We start from the raw sequence: 26,861 nt of genomic DNA, 5'->3' as shown, positions 1-26,861 counted from the left end.
CTGAGGTTACACTGTACATTTAAATTTACAGATGATACAATGGTACTGTGAGTGGAAAACACTTTGGAGGATAGGGGGAAAATAAAAATGGACTTAAAGATATTAGAGAAATGGGTAGAATACCAAAAAATTTGTTTTAGGAAACTGGAAAATGTTATTGCTTAGCACTATAGCAAGTTAAATTTTCAAAGAATTATGCAAATATTAGCAAGTTCATCTTCACAATACTTTTTTGTAAGACTGATAAGTATTTATCTCCTCCATTTCACAGATGAAGGAGTGTAGTGGCAAAGAGGTTAGGTAGCATGCCCAGTGCCACATAGTCACTCAGTGGAAGAGCTGGGACTGTAACTTAGTTCCTGGCTACAACAAACCTTATGCTCTTCCCAGTAAATCATATTACCACTCAGTAACACAGCCTAACTAATCTGGCGTGGGGGAGAGGTAGGGGAGGAACAACATCCTAAAACACAGATTTGCTCTGCACAAAAAAATATGAATGCAGCTATATAGTTGAAAATATAAACACAGAAAAATCAGGAAATGTGAAGGTTATGGGCTCCCTCTGTAACTATGTCAGCCCAATTCTGCATATGTAATGTTTTGTATTGCTGTAGTTTATATCTTCATATCTTCATTGGGAAGCAATGGTTTCTGCTAAACATAATTACTCCCTCTGAGCCTTTAATTCAAAGATGGGTTCTGTAAAATTTAATTTCCCCCCTGCAGCTTACATGATAAAGACCCAACTATTAAACAAGGGAAGCTACTATGTAAGTGTGGCTACTATTAAAAACTACATCAAAAAAGGTGTGGATACCAAACAAGAACATGAAGATGCACTGACTAACTGAAGATGCACAGTATATGGTGTAACTGTCATGTGCGATGTAGCAGTTCACACCTAAGTGTGCAAACAAAAATGTGAACAAGACAGGTATCTCTGCCTCATTGTCAGTTGTATTGTGATTTGCAAAACATTCTTTGTATTTGTATCTGCATTATTATAATTTTACTTTTGATAAAAAACTAAAAAGGGTTGAAAAATTGGAAAGGTTTCAGAAAAGAGCTACAAGAATGAGTCAAGGTTTGGAAACACAATCTATGTAGTTTATCCAAGAGACAGTTAAGAGGTGACTTGGTCACGGTCTACAAGTACCTACATCAGGAAGAGATTTCTGATAATAGATGGGTTGTTTAGTCTTGCTGTAAAAGGCAAAATGAGATACAATTGTTCGAAGCTGAAGCTAGACAAATTTGGACTAGAAATAAGGTGCCAATTTTTAACAGTGAGGTTGGGCCAGTTTACCTAGGAACATGATGGATTCTCATCCAGGGTAGAAATATAATAGATTATATATTGTAATATACTTAAGAAATGCGCAGCAAACAAATCTTTGAAAGATGTCACTGATGCCAGTTTACATGACATGTGATTGTAGTGTAGGAGTGGGTGTCTCTTAAGGGAGGCAGTGTGCTTCAGTGGAATGGGTAAAGGAGTGGGAGAGACTCAGGAGAGCTGGGGTTTAGTCCTGACTTTGCCACTAACCTCCTGGGTGACCTTTGGCAAGTAACTTGATCTCTCTGTGCCTCTGCTGAGCAGATGGGGCTTTTAGCTGTGGCAGGCAGCTCACTTAGGAGAAGGAAAACTCTGATTTCAAACCAGGAATGTCAGACCTGGCCAGTTGTTTTGTGAAAGTTGTGGCAATCACACATGCTGTATGGGTCTGCACTGCTGATCCTGCCCCCGGCCCTGCCCCAACTCCACCCCTGCCCCGACCCCTCCTGCCCCCATTCCAATCCCTGTCCCAAAATCCCCGCCCCAACTCGGCCCCCTCCCTGCCCCATTCTGCCTCCTTCCCCAAATCCCCACCCCTGCCTCTTCCCTGCCTCCTCCCCTGAGCGTGCCACGTTCCCGCTCCTCCCCCCTCCCTCCCAGAGCTTGCTACAGCTGTTTGGCAAGCGCTGGGAGGTAGATGGAGGAGTGGGGACTCGGCGCGTTCAGGGGAGGAGGTGGAGGCTGGGGAGGAGGAGGTGAGGTGGGGCGGGGCACTTGGCTGCCAGTGGATTCATAGATTCATAGATTCATAGATATTTAGGTCAGAAGGGACCATTATGATCATCTAGTCTGACCTCCTGCACAACGCAGGCCACAGAATTTCACCCACCTCTCCTACAAAAAAAACCTCACACCTATATCTGTACTATTGAAGTCCTCAAATCATAGTTTAAAGACTTCAAGGAGCAGAGAATCCTCCAGCAAGTGACTAATTTTTCCCCGTGGGTGCTCCAACCCTGGAGCACCCACAGAGTTGGCGCCTATGGAACAAAAGAATAAAGTGATTGTAACCTAGCAGTGTCCTCTAAATGACTTTGTAAATGAATTGTTTTGTTTTGACATTGTATTCTCTGCATCAAATAACATTGTAGTGTAAACTGTCAATGAACCACGAAATCAAATTTATTCCTGGAAACCCCTCCCTATCCCCTGCTCCCAGCAGGCATTAAAGGCAAACCTTTCAGTACACATTTTTGAACAGAAATGATTTCATCTTCATGCTACAGAATTTTCAGTCTTGCCGCAGTGTGGTCTAGTGGATAAGTCAAGAGATATGAGTTCTGTTCCCAACTCTCCCACTGACCTGCCATGTGACCTTGTGCAAGTCACTTCACCTCCCTGTGCCTCTGGTTGACCTCCCATTCTGAGCCTGTCTTTTCTATTTAGATTGTAAGTTCTTTGAGGCAGGGACTATCTCTTACTATGTGTTTGCAGAGTGCCTAGCACAATGAGATCTAATTTTTGGCTGGGGTCTTTAGGTGTTATGATAATACATATAATAAAAAAAAAATTTAATACCATGTAATAGTGTATGGTGAGATTACTGAGCATTCAATTGACAAAAACGAATAGGAACAGTAATAAGTGGTGTTCAGAGAATTTAGCTATTCCTATTTTACCATTTAAATGGAGGGAAGTAAAACCCCTCACTATTTTCCTTCTTCTGAATATAAATTATTAAATTACGTTGCTGTGTGATAGAAAATATTCTGAGTGTTTGCATGCTATGAATGCACTTAATATGTTCCTACCTCCTCTGTTCCTTAAGGTTTACTGAGCCATTTACACAGCTGTGGTTGATCAAATTTGGCATATTTTACCCTCTCAAAATTAAATGCCTTTTAAATCATGAAAAATACCCTGGGTTATCATGGAGCTAGTCAATGTAGAGAGAGCTCGACATGTGCAGGGGCTGCATTGATGCAGATATTCAATTCCTAAAGGAAGAAGACCTTTCCAAGAAGGTTTACAAAAATGTGTAGATCCATCAGTTGCTTGTTGAGGGGTTTGTGCAGCCATGTTGTTCCACTCATTTGTGGTTGATTTTTCAATTTAGGGGCCTGATCCTGCTCCCACTGAAGTCAGGCCGAAAGTGTTTACTGGAAGCCTATGGAAATCTATAGCAAGGATGTCCAAACTGTAGCCTGGCCATCACTTGAGGCCTTCAGAGGCAACGGTGTTATGAAAATAAATGTGTATTTAATTATGAACTGAGACTGTATTCTCTAAGCCATGCCCTGAGATTGTAAATCTGTGTCTGACTCACTCTGTTGCTATGAAGGGGAAGTGTGGTGCACTGCTTCTCCTCAGTCCCAGGAGCTGCACTAGAGTGAGGTCCAGCTGGGAGCACACCTAGAAGCTTCTGTCCTTACTATCCACATCCCCTTCTGTGGCCCCCTATGAATCACAAAGGAAGGAGGAGAGAATAGCCTTGGCTGCTCCATTTCCTGATTCCCTTCCAGGTTGTGGGAGCCCCAAGGAGAGCAAGATACATCTGGCTCTGCCCAAGCCTAGTGGAGCAATGAGCTAAGAATATCTCTCCTCCCCTACAGACGTATCAGGCAGCCTGGGTGAGAGAAAATGCTGAGAACTCCCCATCAGTTATGAGTCCCTGATTCTCTGCTCCAGCACAAGTTAAAGCAGTACTAGTTGGATGTGGTGCAAAGGGTAGAAAATCTGCTGCTGAGCATTGACTGTGGCCCCTTGCCCTTTTTGAAATAATATGTTTGACCTTCAAACAGAAAAGTTTGGTCATCATGGCAGGGTTCTGGTGGTTTAACATGTCCTTTCCCAAAAAGTTAATTGGCTGGCTGTGGTTGAAGACAAAAAGTGACTGTGATATTATTTTCTTATTTGCATTAGCCCCAACTCCTACCTACTACCCAGCCCAAATAGCTGAGATAGGTGTTGTGGAACTCCAGGGGTGGCTCAGGTCGGCCGACTGACATGGGGCCAGCCTGGGGCTCCTCCGGTGGCGGGGAGGAGGCTCAGGGTTCCGACCGGCCCATGGCTTCTCTGGGAGGGGAGGAGGGATTCAGGGCTCTGGCCGCGGGGGGCAGCGGGGCCTCCTGTGGAAAGGGCAGGTCTGGGGGACTAGCCTCTCTGAAGGAAGGGCCTACCCGCTGCCCATGACATTGGTTATGATTAAGTCATCAACCTTATCAGTTAAATTAAGGTGAATTCTCTGTGTGTTCCCAAGAATGTCAAACTAAATGCTTTTGCTTGTGGTTGTGCTCTTTATTTGTTCATTGTGAATAAATAAAATGTGCAAGGACAATTGAATTATTCAATTCCTCTGCCCCCCTAACTTTGACACTGATCCTACCTGTCTGCCTGCCTGCCTACCTGTCAGCCTCTCACACAATTGCCTGCAAGCCACACAGTCACCCCAGCTTGGTACAACCTCTGTGAACCTGTCTGTAAGACCCCTTCCTTGTCCACATTTATTCCTCTGGGGTTACATCTACATTGCAATAAGAGACCCACAACCCTGGTTGGCCCAGGTCAGCTGACTTGGGCTCATGGTTTTTTTTATTGCAGTGTAGACATACCCTTAAATACCCATTTCTGCCATTCTGTTTACAGTGAATCAAGTTGACTTGTATATACATCACCTATTGTTGTTCCCCTCTATTTGTCTGTCTGTCCTTAGGGACAGCTGTGAATGGAGTGGTGGAAAAACAAAATTCTGAGTTCCTGGGAGGAACATAACATTTCTTATCTGCCCTTTTACAAGTTGGCGGTTGGGTGGCAGCAGGGCCGCCTTACCCATACACAAAGTACGCAGCTGCGTAGGGCACCAGGAAATTTGCGTGCTGCTCCAGCCCCTGCTCCGCCTCTTCCCACGTGGGGGCTGCGTAGGGCCCCAGAATAGCTAGGGACGGCCCTGGGTGGCAGGAGTTTGCCACCCACTTTTTGCTGGACCCAGGAGCACTTCATCAATGGGTAGTGCAATCCGGGTGGGTGTTGATGATTGCACAATGTGCAGGAGATTGTGATATAAGTTTTAACCTTCCCAAGAGGCAACTTGGTGGAGTCCACCACCCTCTTCACAAGGTCCTGGAACTGATAAAAATCATCAGCCATCGATGGAGGTGGAGGCATGACTGCCTCATCCAGAGACAAAGACAAAATAGGGGTTTGAGGGATAGACTCCTTGTCTGCCCCCCTAGCCTGTTCTTCAAAGGTCTCCTCATGTTGGGGGTTTGGTGGAGGAGACTGTGTGACTCTACTTTCATGGTGCAGATATGGCAAATTACTGCCAATATGCTGCCCAAGGACCCTAGTATGGCCACTGTGGAGGAACATCCAGGGAGGGGGTGGTACAAGGACTGATTCCATCATCCCTGACTTGGGTGAGGGTCTTTGTCAAAGTATGGGTTCCTGTAATCATAGAATCATAGATTAGGGATGGAAGAGACCTCAGGAGGTCATCTAGTCCGATCTCCTGCTCAAAGCAGGACCAACCCCAACTAAGACCAGCTGGGCCTTAAAATCGAGGGTATGAGAGGCCTATGTGCACCTGAAGAGGAGCACCCACAGGGACACTACTTGAAGAAGAAGTCCATCGTTATGTTTGTTTTAAACCTGCTGCCTACTAATTTCATTGGGTGACTCCTGGTTCTTGTGTTATGTGAAGGGGTAAATAACACTTATTTAATTTCTCCAACCTGTTCATGATTTTATAGACCTCTATCATATCTGTTCTTAGTCATCTTTTTCTAAGATGAGCCTCTTCTCATATGGAAGCTGTTCCATACCCCTAATCACTTTTTGTTTACCTTCTCTGTAGTTTTTTCAATTCTAATATATCTTTTTTGAGATGGGACAGCCAGAACTGCACACAGAATTCAAAGTGAGGAAGTTCAATGGATGTATACAGTAACATTATGATATTTTCTGTCTCATTGTTTATCCATTTCCTAATGGTTCCTAACATTCCGTTAGTTCTTTGACTGCTGCTGCACACTGAGCAGATGTTTTCAGAGAAATCCATGATGACTCCAAGATCTCTTTCTTGAGTTGTAACAGCTAATTTAGATCCTATCATTTTGTATGTATAGTTGAGATTATGTTTTCCAATGGGCATTACTTTGCATTTATCAAACATTGAATTTCATCTGCCATTTTGTTGTCCAGTCACCCAATTTTGTGAGATCCCTTTGTAAGGCTTTGCAGTCAGCTTTGGACTTAACTATCTTGAGAAATTTGTATCATCTGCAAATTTTGCAACCTCACAGTTTACCCCATTTTCCAGATCATTTATGAACATGTTGAACAGCATTGGTCCCAGTACAGATCCTTGGGGGACTCTGTTGTTTATCTTTCTCCACTGTGAAAACTGACCATTTATTCCCACCTTTGTTTCCTATTTTTAACCAGTTACTGATATATGAGGGGATCTTTCCTCTTACCCCCTGACTGCTTATTTAGCTTAGGAGCCTTTGGTGAGGGACCTTGTCAAAGGCTTTCTGAAAGTCCAAGTACACTAGAGTCCCTTGTTTGTTGATCTTGTCCACATGTTTGTTGAACCCCTCAGAAAATACTAAAAGATTGAAGAAGAATGATTTCCCTTTACAAAAGCCTTGTTGATTCTTTCACAGCAAATTGTGTTCATTTATGTGTCTGATAATTCTGTTCTTTACTATAGTTTCAACCAGTTTGCCTGCTACTGAAGTTATGCTTTTCGGCCTGTAATTGCCAGGATCATCTTTGGACCCTTTTTTAAAAATCGGCATTGTATTACTATCCTTCAGTCATCTGGTAATGAGGCTGATTTAAATGATAGGTTACATACTACAGTTAGTAGTTCTGCAATTTCATATTCGAGTTCCTTCAGAACTTTTGGGTGAATACCATCTGGTCCTGGTGTCTTATTACTGATTAATTTATCAACTTGTTCCAAAGTCTTCTCTACTGACCCCTCAATCTGGAACAGTTCCTCAGATTTGTCATTAAACAGTATAGCTCAAGTGTGGGAATCTCCCTCGCATCCTCTGCAGTGTAGACTGATACAGAGAATTCATTTAGCTTTTCTGCAATGGCCTTGTCTTCCTTGAGTGCTCCTTTAGTATCTCGACTGTCCAGTGGCCCCACTGATTGTTTGGAAGACTTCCTGATTCTGATGTACTAGAACAAAACACTGTTAGTCATGGGCGGTAGGTATCATAGGCCGGGGTAGGCTGTGCCTTCCCAAACAGCCTAGCATGGCCCCGCCCATGCTGCGCCCCCAGGCCAGGCCCCCCATGGAGTCCAGGGAGATTACTGATGAACCCAGGAAGCTGAATAGCGGATACCACCTCCTCAGCTGCCCCAGAAACTGCATAGCGCATGATAATAAGTAAAAACCCGCAATCTGGCATCCTGTGACAGTGATTGCGAAGCCTTCTCTGGACTATTATACCTGCCACCTATGATAACCATTAATTAAATTGACAAGACTGTAAAATAATTATATTTAAATTTCTATTTAATTTGTTCTCAGACTGTTCTGTATATTAAGAATACTTCACCAAGGCAAAATTCACCACTGAAGGCAAAGGACACAGCATAAAATATCAAAAGCACAAATATTAGGAAATGTATATGAGTCCTCATCCTGCAATGCTTGCACTAGTCCCTACTTGTGTGAGTAGTCCAGCTGAGGTCACTGGGAATATTCACGTAAGTAAGAAATACTAGTATGTGCAAGGATGGCAGGATCATGCAAGGACTGCAGGAGCAAACCCAAGGCAAAGTAAAAAGGTAATTAGAAGGGTATTTTGCCAGTACTTTTTGTTTGTTTGTTTATGTTACATTTCAGCCTTTGGAAAAAGAACAGGAGTACTTGTGGCACCTTAGAGACTAACAAATTTATTTGAGCATAATGCAATTTGTTAGCCTCTAAGGTGCCACAAGTACTCCTGTTCTTTTTGTGAATACAGACTAACACGGCTGCTACTCTGAAACCTGTCATTCAGCCTTTGGGTTTATAATAGGCTATAGGGATTTCCCCTCCCTAGATAAGCATCACACCTCAAAACTGGCCATATGGTGCAAGTATTTCTAATCTGAAAGCAGGAATGAAAGATCACAAATAGCCTAGAACTGATTCTCAGACTGGAATTTGTTTACTTCCTGTTCTAGTGGGTGGCAAAGTATCCATAAATCCCATACATGCTTTAGCACTCGGTATATTTTAGTCTCTGTTGCAGTAAAAGATTTACCACTAATCTGTCAGTCCAGAAATAGTGTGGAGGATTTAACATCCAACAACTGATGAATGTATTCAGGAACTCCTACCTAAAACCAGTGTTAATAAGGGACAAGTTGTTGCTAACTATACTTGCACTGTGATATGGCCACCTGTAAACAAATCAAATAATGAGAGACCAAGAAGAACTCCAAGTGCTATAAGAAGATACACTAGCAGTTGAATGTGTGGCTGTTTTCCCTCCAGAAACAATACTGGGTTAAAAAAAGAACTAGATAAGTTCATGGAGGCTATTAGCCAGGATGGGCAGGGATGGTGTCCCTAGCCTCTGTTTGCAAGAAGCTGGGAATGGGTGATAGGGATGGATCACTTGATGATTACCTGTTCTGCCCATTCCCTCTGAAGCACCTGGCATTGGCCATTCTTATGTTCTTAATAGTGATCCAGTGCTTCTGCATGGTTTGAGGACTGTTTTTCTACTGAAATGTAAGATGAAGATCCTGACCACCAAGTGTAACTGAAAATCCTACAGTTCTTATCACAAGTCCAAATTCCAGAGGTTATGTTCTTTTTACACTCCATGCATATCTAAATTCACTCTCAACTTCTACCTAAGTACCCCTGATGTTTCAGTTACACACAATATTCTTCTTCACTTCTTCCCAAAATTGTTGAGCAGTGGTGTCGCATAGGTAAATCAAATATGCCTCCATTTCAGTGGTGGGCCTGCTCTTCCATTTGTGTGAGTCTGTCTATATACATACCAAGATCCTACTCTCATAGGTGCCATTGGATGCCTTAGAGAGGTAAATAAATAAGAGGCGTTTATGTGTCTGTCTATATGTGTGCGTGCACGTGTGTGTGTGGGTATTTTGCATAGAATACGAGATAATGTGGGATAAAGGTTTATAAGATTAAATATGGAATGGGAACATCATTCTTGAATACTGAGAGAACAAATGAGTTATGCAGCTCCTCCCAAAGAAGTTCTAAAACCCTTACACCACACCTCACCATCGCATATTCTGTATATGTCACATCTATAGAAAAACACATTTAGTTCAATATTTTTATAGCAACTGTTTTTTTTGTATCCCTCCCACCTGTAGTGAGGTCTCCTAGTTACCATTAGTCTAAATGTACAAGGTTCAGAGGGGAGACATAAAAAACCTCTAAATATTACCTAAAATAGATTGTCTGTAAATAGCGCTGCCATGACTTTGAGTAAATTTATCTTGGAGGCTTCCAGGGCTAGATGTGAGAGCTGATCCCCATTGGAATTCTGGAAATAACTCTGTCCAAACTATAATGCTTTTGGTGCTAACCCTGCAAGGATGTGAAATATTAGAAGGTATGAAAAACTTGTCATGGGGACAGGTGTGAATCTGGCCCATCCTGGGTCTCAGGTAGGAGACATTTTGAGAGGAAATTCCATATTTAAGTGTGAAAAGGCTGAAATATTTCTGTGGCCAATTGATGATTTTTTTAAATGACAGCTATTTGAAGCTGCTCAGAGGTCTGGAATGTTCAAATGAGTCCTGAAGGATTAGTAGGCAGAGGGCAAGAAAGATGGTCAACGGTTTACATCACATGGCTCTACGTATGTGGATATATACCTGTGTGGATAGGTGGATTCACAGATTTATCGCAATAATGGGCTTAGCAATAAGATATGATTTGTGTGTGTACTTCTAAAACATTCTGACATCCTTTGGAATGAAAGGGATGATACCAATGTAAAGTATCATTACCATTTATTTATTATAGGCCTGATCCAAATCCCAGTGAAGTCAATGAGATTATTTTCATTGACTTCAATAGGCTTTGGATCAGGCCCTGTATGCCTATTTAATAATGTTGTCACCTACTTATTCTTTTCAAACAACCACCTACTCAGTATGACATGAAGCTGATCCATCCCTTAATTATTTCTGTTTCTTCATAGGCAGGAATGGTTCTGAGATGTGGATACTTCTGGCTTGGTTTATTTCTGGTGCCCACTGCGTGCCTTGTTAAAGATGTGGCATGGAGAGCGTAAGTTTAAAGGATACAACAGTAATTATATTTGTTTTAGAAATCATTCTTCATCTATTGTTCATTCTGTTCCATTTCTTTCAATCACACAACTACTAACACTTTATTTGAACGCAAAATTATAGTGACATTTCTGCAAAAGTGAATCTAACTCAAAAGCAGTGTGAGTTCACCATCTGTAATAACACAAGCAATATAAGTGGATTAATAGCCAAGATATCCATGAAGTACTTTCTAAGGATACATGCTTCACTGTGATCAATAAAGGTCTTTCTTGTTGTGATTATTTGCATTGTATACCTCTAACTGAGGGCCAATTGCATCAGGCCCCAAAGATGTCCTGTCTGCATTAAGGGGGGCCAAAACTTTATTCATTTTGGCTAGATATTCAGAAAGTGGAATGTAACAGTACATTAATTTGTAGGCAGAGAAACAGTGGCTCTCTATATAGGTAATTATTTTGTATTTTGTCTGGCCATTTAAGTCTGTTTGCCTTACAAACACCCACTGGCTTGTCAACTACTCTTAGGCCTCTCCTTTCACGGTGAGGCTTCCTGGACATACTTGGGACAGTGGACAATAGTTCTGGGACTTGACTGTTGGAGGAAAGTCCTAATGACTCCTTCCCTCACACAAGAAAGATCAAGCATAGCTGAGTTGGAAGCATTGAGGAAAGTAAGAGACTCAAAGAACTTGAGATGAAAGAGACTGATTTCATCATCTACTCCATCTCGTTGCAAAGCAGGATTGTTCTTTATTGTAGAATTACTGGTGTTTTTGTCTAGTCTAGTTTTAAATGTCTCAAGCTATCAGGTTTCCACTTCTTCCCTCCAAAAATGTCATATTCATGACTGTTAAGATCTGTTAGGCTCTTTTTCTCGATAATCAGCCTAAACTAAGTGATTCTCATGGACTCAGAATAGAAATAGTGTTTTGTATCACTATATTAGCAGCGCCTTTCTGCTTGAAGAAGAATAATGATGATCTGAAGAAAGCATTACCATTATGTTCCTTATTAAAGGTACTTCAATGATTCACTACGTTCTACAGAGGAAGGCCCAGGGTCCTTCCAGGCTTGGGGCTAGTATTGCAGATCCTCACTGGAGTGGAATAGGAGGATAGCAAGGTTAATATGTAATTTGTCACAAAGCCATAAGGTAAAAGCCTCATAACCTGTAATCTGTACACCCTGGATCAAGCTCCTGGCCAGCTTAGGAAGTCTCCTCTTTAGGAGGAAGAGCAGAAGGTACAGAAGGAATCAAGAAAATACAGTAGAAAGTAAGACAACTTCCCCAACATGCACACACATCTCAAATGTCAATATAAAAGCATAAATCAGGCTACATGTACAGATACTGTAAATGTGTTTTTCTGTGGGCTCGACAGTAATGCAAAATTAAATTGTACTTGCCTACCAAAAATCGGTAACAATTAAAATAAATATTTCCTTTCCCTCCATTAAAGTTCATTGGATTAACTTTCATGAGCTGCATTACCATCCCTAGCCTAATGTCAGTAATATAACATTTCCATTGGAGCCTGATATGATTTAATATGGGCATTGTACTGATATGATTTAATATAGACATTTTTGTTGTATTCAATGAGACTTCTCTGTTGAAAATGGTAGAACAAATCCAACAATTACTGAGGCCAAAATGTCAAACTTGAGTACCTAAAGTAAGGCATGTAAGTGGCCTGATTTTCACCTCTGAAAATCTGGTCAGTTAATTAGTGTGACTAAGGCTCCAATCGTGCACAGAGTTACACATTGCTTAATTTTACCCACTTGGAATTCAGTGGGACTATTCTCATGCTTAAAGGTACATACGTATGTAACTGTTTGCAGGAACCAGGCTTAAATATGGATTTAGGTGTCTATAACGTTAGCAAGCTGATTTTGAAAATGTTTGTCTTGACAAAAAGAAAAGGAATACTTGTGGCACCTTAGAAACTAACCAATTTATTTGAGCATGAGCTTTTGTGAGCTACAGCTCACTTCATCGGATGCATACTGTGGAAACTGCAGAAGACATTATATAAACTTGTGTCCTCAAGTTGCCCTCTCTTCTTATCAGTGCTCAGTAGGAATAACTAAAGAATTGTAAAATCTTATAAAGGACCAGTCATCAGAAACTATTAGTCATTAAATGTCTATTACTGACTTAGCCTGAATAATTCTTCTTTGTATATTCTTTAGTGAGATTTCAGCAACAGTGTCTTTTCACGAGTTCAGACCAGGAATTGTACATAGAATGTACATAGAAGCTCACTAGACAAATATAGATTGATTTACTTGGTATTGTCCAACAGATTTTAAACAGGAGGACCCTATCAATGTTAAGCAAGGAATCTGTTTTCCCAAGCAAGATTTTTTTAGACGTTGCTGTAAAATTAACACCATTAACATTTAAACTAGGATAAATGAAATGACACAGCTATCAGCACTACCATATGCAAGGAGTAAAGGTCTGTTTCCTTTTCAAGAGGCTTGCCATGCAAAACTTGAGCTATGACCAAAGCCCCTGGAAATTAGAGGGACTAGACAGCTTTTTTCTGCAGCAGGGGCTACATGCTTCTGTCTATAATTCAGCAGAATCCATTGTCAGACATAAAATTCCAGAAGCTCTGGTTTTTCATGGTCATGGAGTTTACCCCTTTCAGTTCCTTTTGGACATGAAACATATGTCCACAGAAAGGGCATTCCTGTGACCCAAAAGACATATGCTAAATTTCAGTACAGAATGCTGCCAGAACAGAGTAAGTGCAGAGTACAGTTTACATCTGGTAGAATACTGAAAGGGACAAGAACAAGCATATTTCCAGACCCATGAAAATCTTTTTATTTCTAAACTGGGACATTGTATCCCATTCTAGAAATGTGTAATGTTGGCAAGTTTCAGCTAGTTTTATATTTCCTTTGTTATGTAGGCTACAGTTGTCAACATACCTCTTATCTCCCATGTTCCCTGCAGCTCTGTGCTTGAAACCTCTTCACTGAATCAAGAAAATGTGGAAAATTTTCCTTTCTTTTCAGAAAGAGGAGGAAGCTTACTATTAAGTGCTTGGCTCTAATATCCCATTGTTAACTCTGGACCCAATTTCCTAATTCGAGCTTTGGGAAATCTACAGGGTTGTTTCTTTCTTATAAAAGTCCAAATTCTGCAACTCTTACTCCCGGGGGAATTCTGCACCAACAAATTAAAAATTCTATACCAAAAATTTTAAAATTCTGCATCCAGAATTTTAAAATTCTGCATATTTTATTTGTCAAAATGACACAATATAATCCTGTCTGTTTCAACTATTTTGGTAATTTATTTCAAAATACCTGTCAGCTACTATGTCTGTAACAATAGAGACCAAAAAAAAATCAGGATTTATTTTTTTGACACATAGATTCCTTACTAGGCATATTAATACAGAACGTTGAGTAATTCATTTAAACTGCAATACAGAAACATATTCCCCACACCCCTCAGAAGCAGTGAAAAGGCTTGGGGGAGTCAAGGGTAATGGAGAAGCTAACGGAAAGTGTCTGAGAGCAAACCTGGAGGGTTGTTGGGTGTGGGTGGGAGAAGTATGGAACAGGGAGGTTTTTGGCGGGGAGGGATTGTTAGGGAATTGGGGAGCCTACCCCATACAGACACTGCCTGACCCCTTGCCTCTCCCATTCAGTCAGGCACATCTGTCCCCATCCCTGTGTGTCCCTGCACTCCCTACCCCCTGTCCTTACGTGGCCCTGCAGCCTCCCTACCCCCTGTCCCCATGTGGCCATGCAACCCCCCTCCCATTCAGCCCCTGGCTCATGCTGTCACCCCACTAGCTCCTGAGCCTGCACCCCAGTCTGTTCCCCCCCACTAGCCCTTCTGAACCCCATTCTGTGACACACACCCCCAGCAGCCCTGTGTGCCCCATTCTGTCTGTCCAGTGCCTCCTCACCGGGCCCTGCTGTGAGGAATGCAGCCTCTCTGGCTGGCTACCCTCTCTTCTGGCACTACAGCAGCCCCTGGTGGGGCAAAAAGTGTAATTGCAGCACCTCTCCAGCAGAATCTATATTCTGCAGAGAAAAAAAATCTGCAGGAGAAATTAATTCTGTGTGTGCACAGTGGCACAGAATTCTCCCGGGAGTAAACTCTTCCAATAAGAAGCACTTACAAAGTTGAGCGGTCCACTGAAGTCTCTGAGACTACTTATGTGAGTAATTGCTACTCAGCACCAGCAAGGGTTGCAGAATCAGGCCTATAAGGATACATGGGAATCATTAGATGAAACAATTTGTTGTAGTGAATTGGGACAAGAGGACAAAAGTGTTTAATATTGCTCCTGAACTATGTATCATTTAGTGTTGTTGTCAGAATTTCCAGGAGTCACCCATTAATTAATAAATCTTGAAATGCGTAAAAGATCTAGGCCTTCTTAAGGCCAGATTGAGCCCATCTGCTCTGCCAGTGGAGCAGATGAGGGGAGAACATAAAGAGCCCCTCCGCATCCTCCTTCCTTGCATCCCTCTGCAGCAGCAGCTGGGCACAGATAAAATCCCTGGAGCACAGAAAATGCTCCATATCTGTGCCCATGGGACACAAACACCTCAGAGGGGAAGAAGGTGTGGCCATGGCAGAGCTGGCATGGAGTTCAGGAAGGGAATATGGAACACCACTGGGGTGCCTCTGTAGACACATGCCTCCAAAATTCCTCCAGCTCTTTCCCTAGGATAACAAGGCTCTGCACCACTCTGAACATGGGGGTGTGTTTAAAATGTTCAGTTAAGCCCTGAATGCTTTTCTGTTCTACTTTCTTAGCATTCTTGAAGAAAACCTGTCTTTCTACAACACTTCCACTGTCTGCTAACCAATAATATGGAACAGGGGATTTCATAGTAATGAGAAATAATCCCATAGCTAGGATATTTTGTGAAGTACAAGGCACAGCCGGGATCTGTCCCTTTCTTTTCCTGTTTCAAAGGTTAATTTCTGCCATTTTGAAAAAAGCAGTTGGGCAAAGTGCCTCTCCCTGCTCCCACTGAAGTCCATGAGAAGTTTTCCGTTGAATTCAATTGGAGTAGGGTAAGGCCCTGAAGAATAAATTTCATTTTGTAGCAGCTATTCTTTAGAAACACATGGATGGATGATCATTAGCCTCTTTTACCAATACTAAATTCCCACCATTACTGTCTGTTTTAATGAGGTCCTTACTCCAAGAAGTTATCCAATAATATGACAATGACATGGCTTCGTATCAGTACTTTCTAGATATCCAGCCAGGATGCAGTACCCACATAGTCCATCATTTTGTATTACTTAAAAATGACTTTGATGCTCTCAGACTGCAAAGCAACAATATTTTGTCCATACTGTGACATTTCTCAATGCATTGCTTGCTTTTACTGTACTTCACTAATTGGACTCTCTGTTGCTAAGGTCCCATTATGTTTACATTCTGGATTCAGTATTCACTCTGGGGAGAGAAAAGAAAAGCATCTCTGTAATCTCTTGTGGTGAATGGAAACTTGAAAAGATGAACATGGAGTCTTCAAAGAGATTGGATAGTTTGTACTTTTCCAGATTTCTCTGTATATGAAATGAAATCTGAAGGATTTGTAAAGTTCCAAACTTATTTAGACTTTAAAACTCCTCAGGTCTACAGTACTCAATATTGTCTCTTTAAAAGGCAGGAGATAAGTTCAAGGTCAATGGTTTAACATATTTAGTCAAATTAAGAGGAATGTGAAAGCAAAGTCAATTGGAAAGATTATAAGAGTTAATAGCCTAAAGCTTAAAGCAGGCTTTATCTCCTAAAAACTGTCTAAAGTTTCAGTACTCAAAGAAGAGGATGAGTCTAATTATTAGTCTTAGTAGCCACAGTAACTTGAAAATCTAATTAATTTTTGTGCAGTTCTAAGTAATATAACATTCTTGAAACTATACAACTTTTAAAATGTTCCCATTACTCTATTTTCATTGCCTATCAGTATATGTCCATGCTACCATTCAAGCCATTTATCCCTCTCTTGGTTTGAGTGCATTTATTTCTATTTTCAAGTACAGTGCTGATGTATGTTGGTAGGACTGTAGTCTTTAATACTATGTGAGTTTCCTTTTCCTTACAGCGTCTCATATTCCTACTCTTTAACCTTTTGTTCTCTAGCTGCCTTTTCTTTTATATTTAGGCCCACATTTGCAAAAGTGGCCATGCACTATGGGTCCCTCCACTTTTGAGACTTGGGGCCTGATCCTGCACCATTTATGTTACTGAGAGCTGTGGCTGCTTAGTCAAGCTGTGGGTGTCTAAAATTGAATATGCAAAATTAGAGGTCAGTTTTGAAAATGCTGTCCTTAAAAATAAGTAAATAAATAAATAACAGTACCTGTATTATCAGCAAGGACTTCGTGTCCGCAGTAGTGAGGGATTTTAGGAGGAGGAATACTGAAAATCATGGAATTAACAATATGAATGTATCTTGGTTACCTTTTAGTGAGGTATACACCAATAAGTGTCTCCCCATAATGCAGACAGATTAAAAATACGTTTTGGATTATTGGGTGTAAATTACATCTATCTGTCTGCCTAGGATGTCTTTGCCATCTCTGGAATTGGAACATACCATTTTAATACTGAGAGGCAAATACTTTATCTTTTCAAGTCTATACTGGTGTCTCAGGCAACTTGACTCCATTTTGTTTCAAGTGTATTTTGCTGTCACATATAAATCAATATTATCTCCTGGGATACTCTTCCTCTGTTAAGTGACATAAAAGAGGAAGCTGAAACTTTCCATTGGAGAAAGATATTCCTGATTTTTTTTAATTACTTTGTGAAAATGGAGATAGAGGGCTAGATTCTCCCCTTACTTACACAAGCATAATTCAGGAGTGATGCCAGTGAATGATGATGTAAGTGAGACCTGAAACAAGTCCCAAGTCTCTTTACTCTAGAGACCCAAGCATGTATAAATTCTAGTTATGCTTGTGGTACAAAAATTGTTCTTTGCATGCCAAACCCAGGGAAATAGGATGCAGCCAGTCCTGTTCCTTTATTTTTGGAAGCTGATTGGGGAGGGAAGCATCTTTTAAGTCTAACAAGATTGGAAATACTTGTGACTGGTTCCCCCCGGGTTGCCACCTGGAACTGAGGTAGCACTGAGCCCTCTAACCCAGCAGCCTGGGCTCCCTTTCACACTGTACTGCTGTGATAAGCTGCAAAGCCCTCCAGCGTCACTTTCAACAGCATTCACACAGTAGGGACACACCCAGCTGCAGTTACACACAGGCTCTCTAACCACCAGCTTCCCAGCCTAGACCCCAGAGCAGTACTGTTCTGCTCTGGTCAAATCTGGCCAGTATATGGGTTTAATTACCCGGTCCTCCTCTCCCTCAATGTGAAGAGGACAATGCACACTTGTGATAACCAAGCAGAGATTTTGCCTAAGCACTCCAGTCAAAGCTCACTGGTTTGGATTAAAACATAAAATATGTTTATTAATTACAAAAGGTAGATTTTAAGTGATTATCAGGGATAGCAAACAGATCAAAGTAGATTACCTAGCAAATAAAGAAAAAATGCAAACTAAGCTGAATATACTAAATAGATTGGATATGAATTAGCAGATTCTCAGCCTAACTGATGGTACAGGCAGACTTATAGATTCTTAAGGCACAAGTTGCATTAGCTTTACAGCTTGGGTTTCTCAGGTCTTCATACACAGGCTAGAAATCCCTTTAGCCAGGGTCCAGCACTTCCCCCAGTTCAGTCTTTGTTCCTCAAATATTTCAGGAGTCCTCTAGGGTGGGGAGTGAAGCACCACAGATGATATCACTCCCTGCCTTATATAGCTTTAGCATATGGTGGGAACCTTTTGTTTCAAAACTTGGTTCCCAGACTGGTTTGTGGAAAAATACTGACCATCCCAAGATGGAGTCTACAATCATGTGGCCTGGTCACATGTCCTTGTAGAGTCATAGCAGCCATTAGTTTCAGGCTATTTGGAGTGTTCCAAGAAGGTTCACCAGGTGGGAGATAAGCTTCTCCTAAGGCCTATTGTTTCCCTTAATGGCTCATTGCCCTGAATAGGCCCTTCCCAACCAGCTATCTAAGCAGAAAGCATCTTGTCTAGTGGGTGTCACCCAGATGTAACTACATTTGAAATACAAATATATAGTCAATATTCATAACTTCAGATACAAAAATGATACATGCATACAAATACGATAATCATATTCAGCAAATCATAACTTTTCCAGTGACATCTCACATGACTTATCTTGCATAAAACACACCATAATTATGCTATAATCATATCATAATAATATCACTGTGAAGAATTTGGGGTGCAGTGTCACAATACTCATAAATGAAAATTAGAAGGTTTGAATGGCAATGATTATCTGAGACTGTAATCAGGTTTTCAGTGCACTGCAATGTATGGCTCAAAGGACAAAACGGAATCATGCTTTACTTCAGTGAATATTCAGTGAAACCTTGCTCTTTTGTTTGGATGACCGGGTCTTGAGCAGTCCCATGGCAGTGGTGTCAGGTCTCTGGAGTCCAGCAGTTCTGCACAGTTTTACACAGACAGTGTGTTCTGTTAAAGAAGATGAACTATACTGAGTTTATAGTCTTTCAGTTCTGCCCTTTTCACGTAACATTACCCAGATATTATGAATCTGGACTAATTGCCGTGCTTGTACACTCTTGCATTGCCTTGTTTCTCAAATCTTCCCAAATCAAAGGCTCTGTGCCTTTTTTGTCTGAGAAGGAAATTTGGTCTTTTACAGCCATGTGAACATTTATGTGTGTTTTGTTTTTGGTTTTTTGTCTTTTCCTTGTAATACAGGGCCAAGCATACCTACCATAAAACTTTGCTGGAGCAGGTTCAGGAGCTGGAAACCAAAACCAAAGAACTGGGAAAAGCTGTGCTTCGTGATAGTAATGGAAAGAGGTGGGGCAATTCCATCCTAATTTAAAGAACAGACATTTCTCCTCCTTCACCCTCACCCCCAAGTTTCTTTTTTCATTCAGACCTAATTCTAGGTGGGGTCTTAAGTATCCCCCTCAATTTTATCCACCCACGTCTTTTTTTAAATCCATCTTTTCCACTTCATCTCTCCTGTATTATTGCTGCATAAAGCCAAATCTGAGACTCCAACTCAGGTCTTCTTCATGATGGCATGTACCACTACCACTTGGCCGCCAGAGCAGATTAAACTAAGTTTGTTGTATTTTGGATGGTATCAGGAGTTTTGATCAAATGTTCGGATGAGAAAAAAGGTTGGCTATGACTCCGGACATGAAAAATTTTAGGCCAGCATTAAAAGGCGGAATGGAAAACAGAAAATAAGGTCTGCATTGGTACCTGGCCCAGTTAGTCTGACCTCACAGCTTTTTGTGCTCTCACTTTTCATCTTTAATTTACAGGGCTGTGAGTCCAGACTTCTCAGCATAGTCACATGCGCTTCTCCCTTCTAGCCATGCCATATGGACTGAACGTATTGCTGTTATTAAATGCTTCATTGTAAGGGAGCGTATATATTGTGTGGGAACTTTTGTCTGGTGTGAAAGAAGCTAAAGAAAATCATAGTGAGGCTTTTCCTTCAGACAGTTTCATTTACGTCTTTAGAAAGTGGCTCTGCCTCAGCAAATCGGAAAGCTCTCTGAGTTCAAAAAGGGTTTATAACTAATTCTTGTGTTCCTTAAACAATATGGCACCACATGACCTGCTAAGAAACTACATGATCATTAAACTGGATTTTAGCAAACCTTATAAACTAGCAAACTGAGTGGAATGGGGCTTTTAAAAAGATTTCATTCTTCCAGGGCAAGGTCATCCTTTGAGTCTTTGATGTCTATTCTAAGGTAAACTAATTGCCGTATTGTAGCTGCTGCTGAGGCAAGCTGGATAATAAATTTTCAGCTTAATTTCTCTACAGATAGTGCCTACCAAGTCACAAGTTGCCAAGAAGTGAATTTGCCACCATGACTAATACACTGAAAAGCTTTAGAGATTCCCTAGTATGAATTCTAATATGTTTGTATAATATGTCCTTAGTGCCCAGATCTCAGTTTCAGAGATCAAGATCGAAGGAAAAATAATACAAAACAAAAAGAAAAAAAACCAAAATATGTAGGGGTCATTTTAATTAACAGTGAGTCACTTTCTGTCTTGCTGCTTTTGAGTACAACAAATGTATGGTTTTATTTATAAATTGCAGCCACATGCAAAGGTGCTAGGGTGAACCTAGAATCATTTAAAATGAATAAGCAACTTTAGTGAGCAAGTCAACAAAAGTAAAAGGCTCAGACCAAAATTTTGAAACTTGAGAGCCTAAAATTAGATGGCTAAATAAAAATGGCCTAAATTTTAGTGGTGCTGAGCAACCACCTTGAAGTCAGTGGGAACTGAACGTGCTCAGCCCTGTTGAAAATCAGACAAAAGCTTGTTTAAAGATATATGCTTTGCACTGTGAACTAAAGTCAACAATCTCAAATCCTATTGGACCAGTGGAATGAATTGGGTCCAAAGCACTCCTCTGAGAACAAGCTGTCTTCAGCCCCCAGGCATTCAGTTCTGTTAAACTATTAGGGAATCTGCTGTGAGGGTGGTTCATGTATTTGTGCAGGATACACAATTGTATTTCTGAGTTATGTTGGTTTGCATTTTACTGACAAAATTAACTGCCTGTTATTGACACCAATAGAGGGGGGAAAGTAAAACTGTTGTCTTTGCATAATGCCTTTCTGGGTTGTGAAACCAGGAGGAAATACCATTAATAGTCATCAAGAAGCAGTTGGAGTTTAAGCTGTTTATGTGCACATGTCTCCTAGAACTTGATCGGCTTCCCTGTTTATGTTTACACATTGTTGTGGCTTTTTGTAAATTTACCATCTGTGTTGTAATTCATTCAGATGTGGCATGTTTTCATAGCCTTTTATTTTATTGCAGTCTCACTGCAAACACTTTAATCTGCATTCCTCCTCCATATAGATTCACTTCAGTCTCGAAACGCTTGCATGGAGATGATGTAAGGAATCCTCCTGGCCCTCCTTCCCAACCCCCCACCCTCCCATGCATTTCTTTTTCTCCCTCCTAATTGATCCCAGATTTTCTGGGTGGTCCATCTGTGAAGTAGATAATGGTGGAGTGCCTCAGTCTGCTAGAGGTTGGTGTGTCATGCTTATGATGTGGCCTCCTGAGTGCTCCTTGGAATTATGTCTTTTATCTCCTTTGTTTGTCTGCTGGCTCTTTCACACCTGCTTGAAATCATGTGCTGGTCCTTTGGGAAGGGAGGGAGATGGGAAAGAGGCATACTGGGGATTTCTTTGAGCTGCAGTCTATCTCATTTGGCTATAGGTTTTGGTTTTTTTTAAATTTCCTGAGGGCTGCTGGGAATCAGGAGCACTGTGATTTGTGCTCCTTTGCTTGCTCCTGCTGGGTGTCCCCACTGATGGCATGATATCTCTGTTTACCCTGGAACTACCTAGGAAGGGAAGTGAGTAACTAGAGTCCACTTGTTTCTAGTGCAGTGGGTAAAGCTATATTAAAACTGCGCCGGACTGCCAGTTCCCTCCAACTAAACGTTAGCACTTGTTGGAAGTATTTCTGAAAACATAGCCACTAGATGTATGCTTTGTTCAGGCAGTGCTGGGAGATAAGCTGGCTGTCATCAGGATCTGCTTTCCTATCCCATGTGGTGTACACTATTTTTGTATAGTGTCTTTCACAGAAAAGTATCACAAAATACTTCACACCCAATTAAAGATAAGAGAGGGACTTATGAACACTTATGCAAGCACGTTCTGGATATTACAAACTTTTCAGCTTAACGGCAAGGGATTCAAAAACCACATGAAGTCATGAGTGCACATGGCATTATGGAGTGGGGCACAAATTATCTTCTGGGTTGCAGTTGGGTTTGTTTTTGTTTTTAAAAGCTGGGTAGGATGGCACCATGGACTACACGCTGGCCTTGGGTAGGTTCTCAGTGTCATCAGTCGGAGTAAAAAGAAAAGGAGTACTTGTGGCACCTTAGAGACTAACCAATTTATTTGAGCATAAGCTTTCGTGAGCTACAGCTCACTTCATCGGATGCATTCATCTGATGAAGTGAGCTGTAGCTCACGAAAGTTTATGCTCAAATTAATTTGCTAATCTCTAATGTGCCACAGTACTCCTTTTCTTTTTGCGAATACAGACTAACAGGGCTGCTACTCTGAAACCTGTCAGTGGGAGTCTTGCACAAGTATCCAACATCAGAATATCTATACGAAACACACTTGTAGTTGTAATGTTTGAGATGAATGAAAATTAAACAGCTCCCCTTCATTGATTACATTAAACTCGTCTTAATCTTAACCCCATCTGACTAGTTTCTAGAACCTAAATCATTTTTATTCATGACCTAAATACTAAGGGCAAAATTCTGCCCTTACTCACCAGTGTTGTGACCAGCAGGCGAGTTAAGGAAACAGCAGAGCCAGCCATATGCTCGGTTCAGTGAGCCATCCTCCCTGTGCTGGGAAGTAGACAGCTCAAAGGAAGGAGAACAACACATTCTGCATCCTAAACCGTCACAATCCTCTTTGTGTGCAGAGGGAGTGGATGCTTTGCCATGCCCCCAAGTCAGCAAGCTATCTGTGGAGGATCTGCAGGCTCATGAGCCACTCCCTAATTTGACACTCAAGAGACTGCTGGGCCGGAATCCAGTGCAGCTGCAACCTGAGTGAGCCTTGGTCCTGGAAGGAAATAGTCTCCCTGGCACACTCATGTAACAAAAGGCAGGATTTAGCACTAAATTTACATGAGTTTGGAAAGGTGAGGGGGCAATTTACATGCCAAAGCAAACATGGACACCTGAACAAAGGAGCTATGTGAGATTTACATGAAGAAAACAAACACATTTTCTACGGATCCACATAGATAAGTGACTCTGAAAATAACTGGGGAGAAATTTTTGAATTAAAACTTGTTAATACCCTTTTTAATCATGGCTCATAAAGGGCCAAATTTAGAGGGTCATATTTAGTTTGTTCTCTGTCTAACCTCTCATTGAAATCAGTGCGAGTTTAATCTGAATAAAGGCTGATTAGGGACCAAAATGACTTTTAGCTTGAAAATCCATGTCCGTTTGTTATCACATTCCAACCAATAGGCCGTGAATAAAGCAGTGAAATACTTCGCTTTGTGAATGTGAATTTTGATATTCAAGAGGGTTTCTATGTCTCAGACTTGCATAGAGAACTTCCTTCAGGGTTTATTTATTGGGGGTTAGGAGATTTTTATTTTATACTGAATAATATTGATGCTTTAATAGTTACTCCATCCCTTACAAGGCGCTGAAGGACTTGTCTGGGTTGTAACCGCAAAGTGTCCATATCATTTAGAAAAGGGAAAGAATTCCCCCAAATCATTTGGAACTGTGATGCAACATTACCTTTCTTGCCCTATGTAAAATAACACAGGAATAGGCAAAATCTGTTTTCTGAGCCAACCAGGTGTAGGCCTGTTCTTTGAGTGTACTTCTATGCAGGATTTTTCATTACACTTTGTTTCTTTGACTCTGATGATTTAAACTGTCTTTAAAGTCACGTTAAAAGACAGCTATTTTTATCATCAGGTAAGAAAAACCAACACTGTTTTTCAGTGCAGTTTAAAGAGCAGATCCTGTTAAAGAGCAGTCTCTGTGGTGTCTCTGCCCAACGAGCAGCTGCATTGTGGTTAAGATTCTCTTTCATTTAATGACAGGTTTCAGAGTAGCAGCCGTGTTAGTCTGTATTCGCAAAAAGAAAAGGAGGACTTGTGGCACCTTAGAGACTAACCAATTTATTAGAGCATAAGCTTTCGTGAGCTACAGCTCACTTCCTCAGATGCATATCGTGGAAACTGCAGCAGGCTTTATATATACACAGAGAATATGAAACAATACCTATTCCCACCCCACTGTCCTGCTGGTAATAGCTTATCTAAAGTGATTTCCAGCACAAATCCAGGTTTTCTCACCCTCCACCCCCCCACACAAATTCACTCTCCTGCTGGTGATAGCCCATCCAAAGTGACAACTCTTTACACAATGTGGTTTAACTTGGATTTTAACTTGAAGAGTGGTCAGTTTGGATGAGCTATTACCAGCAGGAGAGTGAGTTTCTGTGTGTATGGGGGTGGGGGGATGTGAGAACCTGGATTTATGCAGGAAATAGCCCAGCTTGATTGTCATGCACATTGTGTAAAGAGTTGTCACTTTGGATGGGCTATCACCAGCAGGAGAGTGAATTTGTGTGGGGGGGTGGAGGGTGAGAAAACCTGGATTTGTGCTGGAAATCACTTTAGATAAGCTATTACCAGCAGGACAGTGGGGTGGGAATAGGTATTGTTTCATATTCTCTGTGTATATATAAAGCCTGCTGCAGTTTCCACGATATGCATCTGAGGAAGTGAGCTGTAGCTCACGAAAGCTTATGCTCTAATAAATTGGTTAGTCTCTAAGGTGCCACAAGTCCTCCTTTTCTTTCATTTAAGTGCTTTTTGCTGAGTCCAACTTACTCTGTTGCTTTGGTAAAAGGAGCTGCATGACTTGCCTTCCCTCCTTAGAGCAAGCTATCTGGTTTATCTTCTCTTCTGCTTCACTTAGTCCATGAATGCAGATGCCTATCTAGTCATTTCGATACTGTAGGACCCCATCAGTGCTCAGCCAGCTGACACAGGAACTTATGAAGGCTTGCTCATTCAATAGGCCCCTTGAGAGAAGAAAGAGTAGAGTCAAGGAAATCTGACTCAGCCCCCCTACTGTGTACTGTAGCCTAATGCTGTAAACCCTCCAGTCTTACAAAGGAAAAAATAGAATTGCTAAAACATATTTTAAAACAAGCCTCTGCATAAATTAAGGGCCTGATCCTGCTGCCATTGTACTCAATGGGAATTTTTCCATTAACATCAAGGTTTGGGCTCGTTATATTTCCCGAGTACTAGCCTTTTGTCATTTTGTATTGATGCATTTCAATCAGCATACAATTGAGAGAGGGAGACCGTTTCAATAAAGCACTTCAGATCAACAGATACAAAAGAATGGCTTGATCTTACTAAACACAAATATACTTATGTGTTGTAAGTTGGTAAATTGCATTGTATACACTGTGCCAAATTCTGATCTTGTTTACATGTTGACTTCAGTGGATTTACTCAAGATTTACACAACTCTGAGATCGGAATCTGGCCCATCTTGTGCAGTTGAGAATAAAATTAGGTTGCAGTTGAGAGGTATATTTTCTTTTTGAGGTTTAGGACTTCTTAGCAAATTTTCCAGATGTTCTTCACACCACTTCAGGAAAGGAACGATTTCTCTATCAACGTACACAATAAAGTGATTGTCATTTATGGTTTTTTCTCCCAGTTTTTCTACTAAAAAGGTATTAGACTCTTTTTACTAGCAAAAGGCTTATAAAATTATATCAATGCTCCCTCTCTCCCTCTCTCTCATATATATATAATTGTTTTATTTTATGCTATTCCATTTTATCTGGATGTAGATAAGGAGAAATGACAGGTTTTTCTTCATTTTCTTCATTTTCATATGTATTGTTAATTTCCGGTATTGTATTGTTTCAATCCCTCTGCATAAGACATTTCAAGTCACAAGGCTTGATCCTGCTTTCAGTTGGGAAGCATCTCCGCAAATCAGCTATAGCCCTGGCAAAGATAAACATGGTGGTTAATTTTTTTTCCAAGTGACAATTTGCTAGATCAAGCTTATAGAACAAACTAACAGAATTATACTTGCTCCCTCCACAGTACAGTAGGTTCGCATCACATCACATTGATAATTCCTATCAAATAATTATCCTTCCAAAAAATAGTGAAGAAAGTTAAAAAAAACACAATGATCCAGAGTGAGGCTTGAAGCTGTGATCAAATCTGCTGACTACGTCAGAGCTGAAGGAGGTACAAACACACAGGACAAAATTATGCGGCAAATTGAAATGGAAAGGTGGGAACAGTGGGGACATAAAATGAGAATGAGTACTGATTAAGGGGCTAGTCTTCTCCCCAGTGCTTAATCCTGAGTTACTGGGTTAGGCTCTAGAGATCTCGACAGGGGGAAGGGTAAGGAATCCTCCCTCCAGGCTGCACAGCAGGAGAACTGCTCCATGACAACAGCTCCAGTCTATAGCTTGAGCAGTCTCTTTGGCCTGAGTTCCTCCTTTGCCCACTCCCACGGGGGAGGGAAGAGAAGTTGCATCCTATATGTTTTATTATGACATACATTAGTAACAAAGGGTATGTCTACACTGTGAACTTGTCCACAAAAC

The 26,861-nt window shown here is 41.1% G+C and overlaps 1 protein-coding gene across 3 annotated transcripts in view; it reads left to right on the top strand.

Annotated features, from left to right (window-relative positions):
- ATP8A2 (ATPase phospholipid transporting 8A2) overlaps positions 1–26,861 on the top strand; it is a 690,440-nt gene that overhangs the window by 635,414 nt on the left and 28,165 nt on the right. For all 3 annotated transcript variants that reach the window (XM_084650563.1, XM_084650564.1, XM_084650565.1), the window contains exons 34-35: positions 10,477–10,565; positions 19,399–19,503. In XM_084650563.1, coding sequence (XP_084506689.1) covers positions 10,477–10,565; positions 19,399–19,503 — 194 coding nt within the window. The remainder of the gene's footprint in view (positions 1–10,476; positions 10,566–19,398; positions 19,504–26,861) is intronic.

Source organism: Lepidochelys olivacea, assembly GCF_965140295.1.
Source record: "Lepidochelys olivacea isolate rLepOli2 genome assembly, chromosome: 1".
Classification (NCBI taxonomy): Eukaryota; Metazoa; Chordata; order Testudines; family Cheloniidae; genus Lepidochelys; species Lepidochelys olivacea.
Note: the sequence above shows the minus strand (reverse complement) of the source record. Positions and strands in the feature narration are given on the sequence as shown.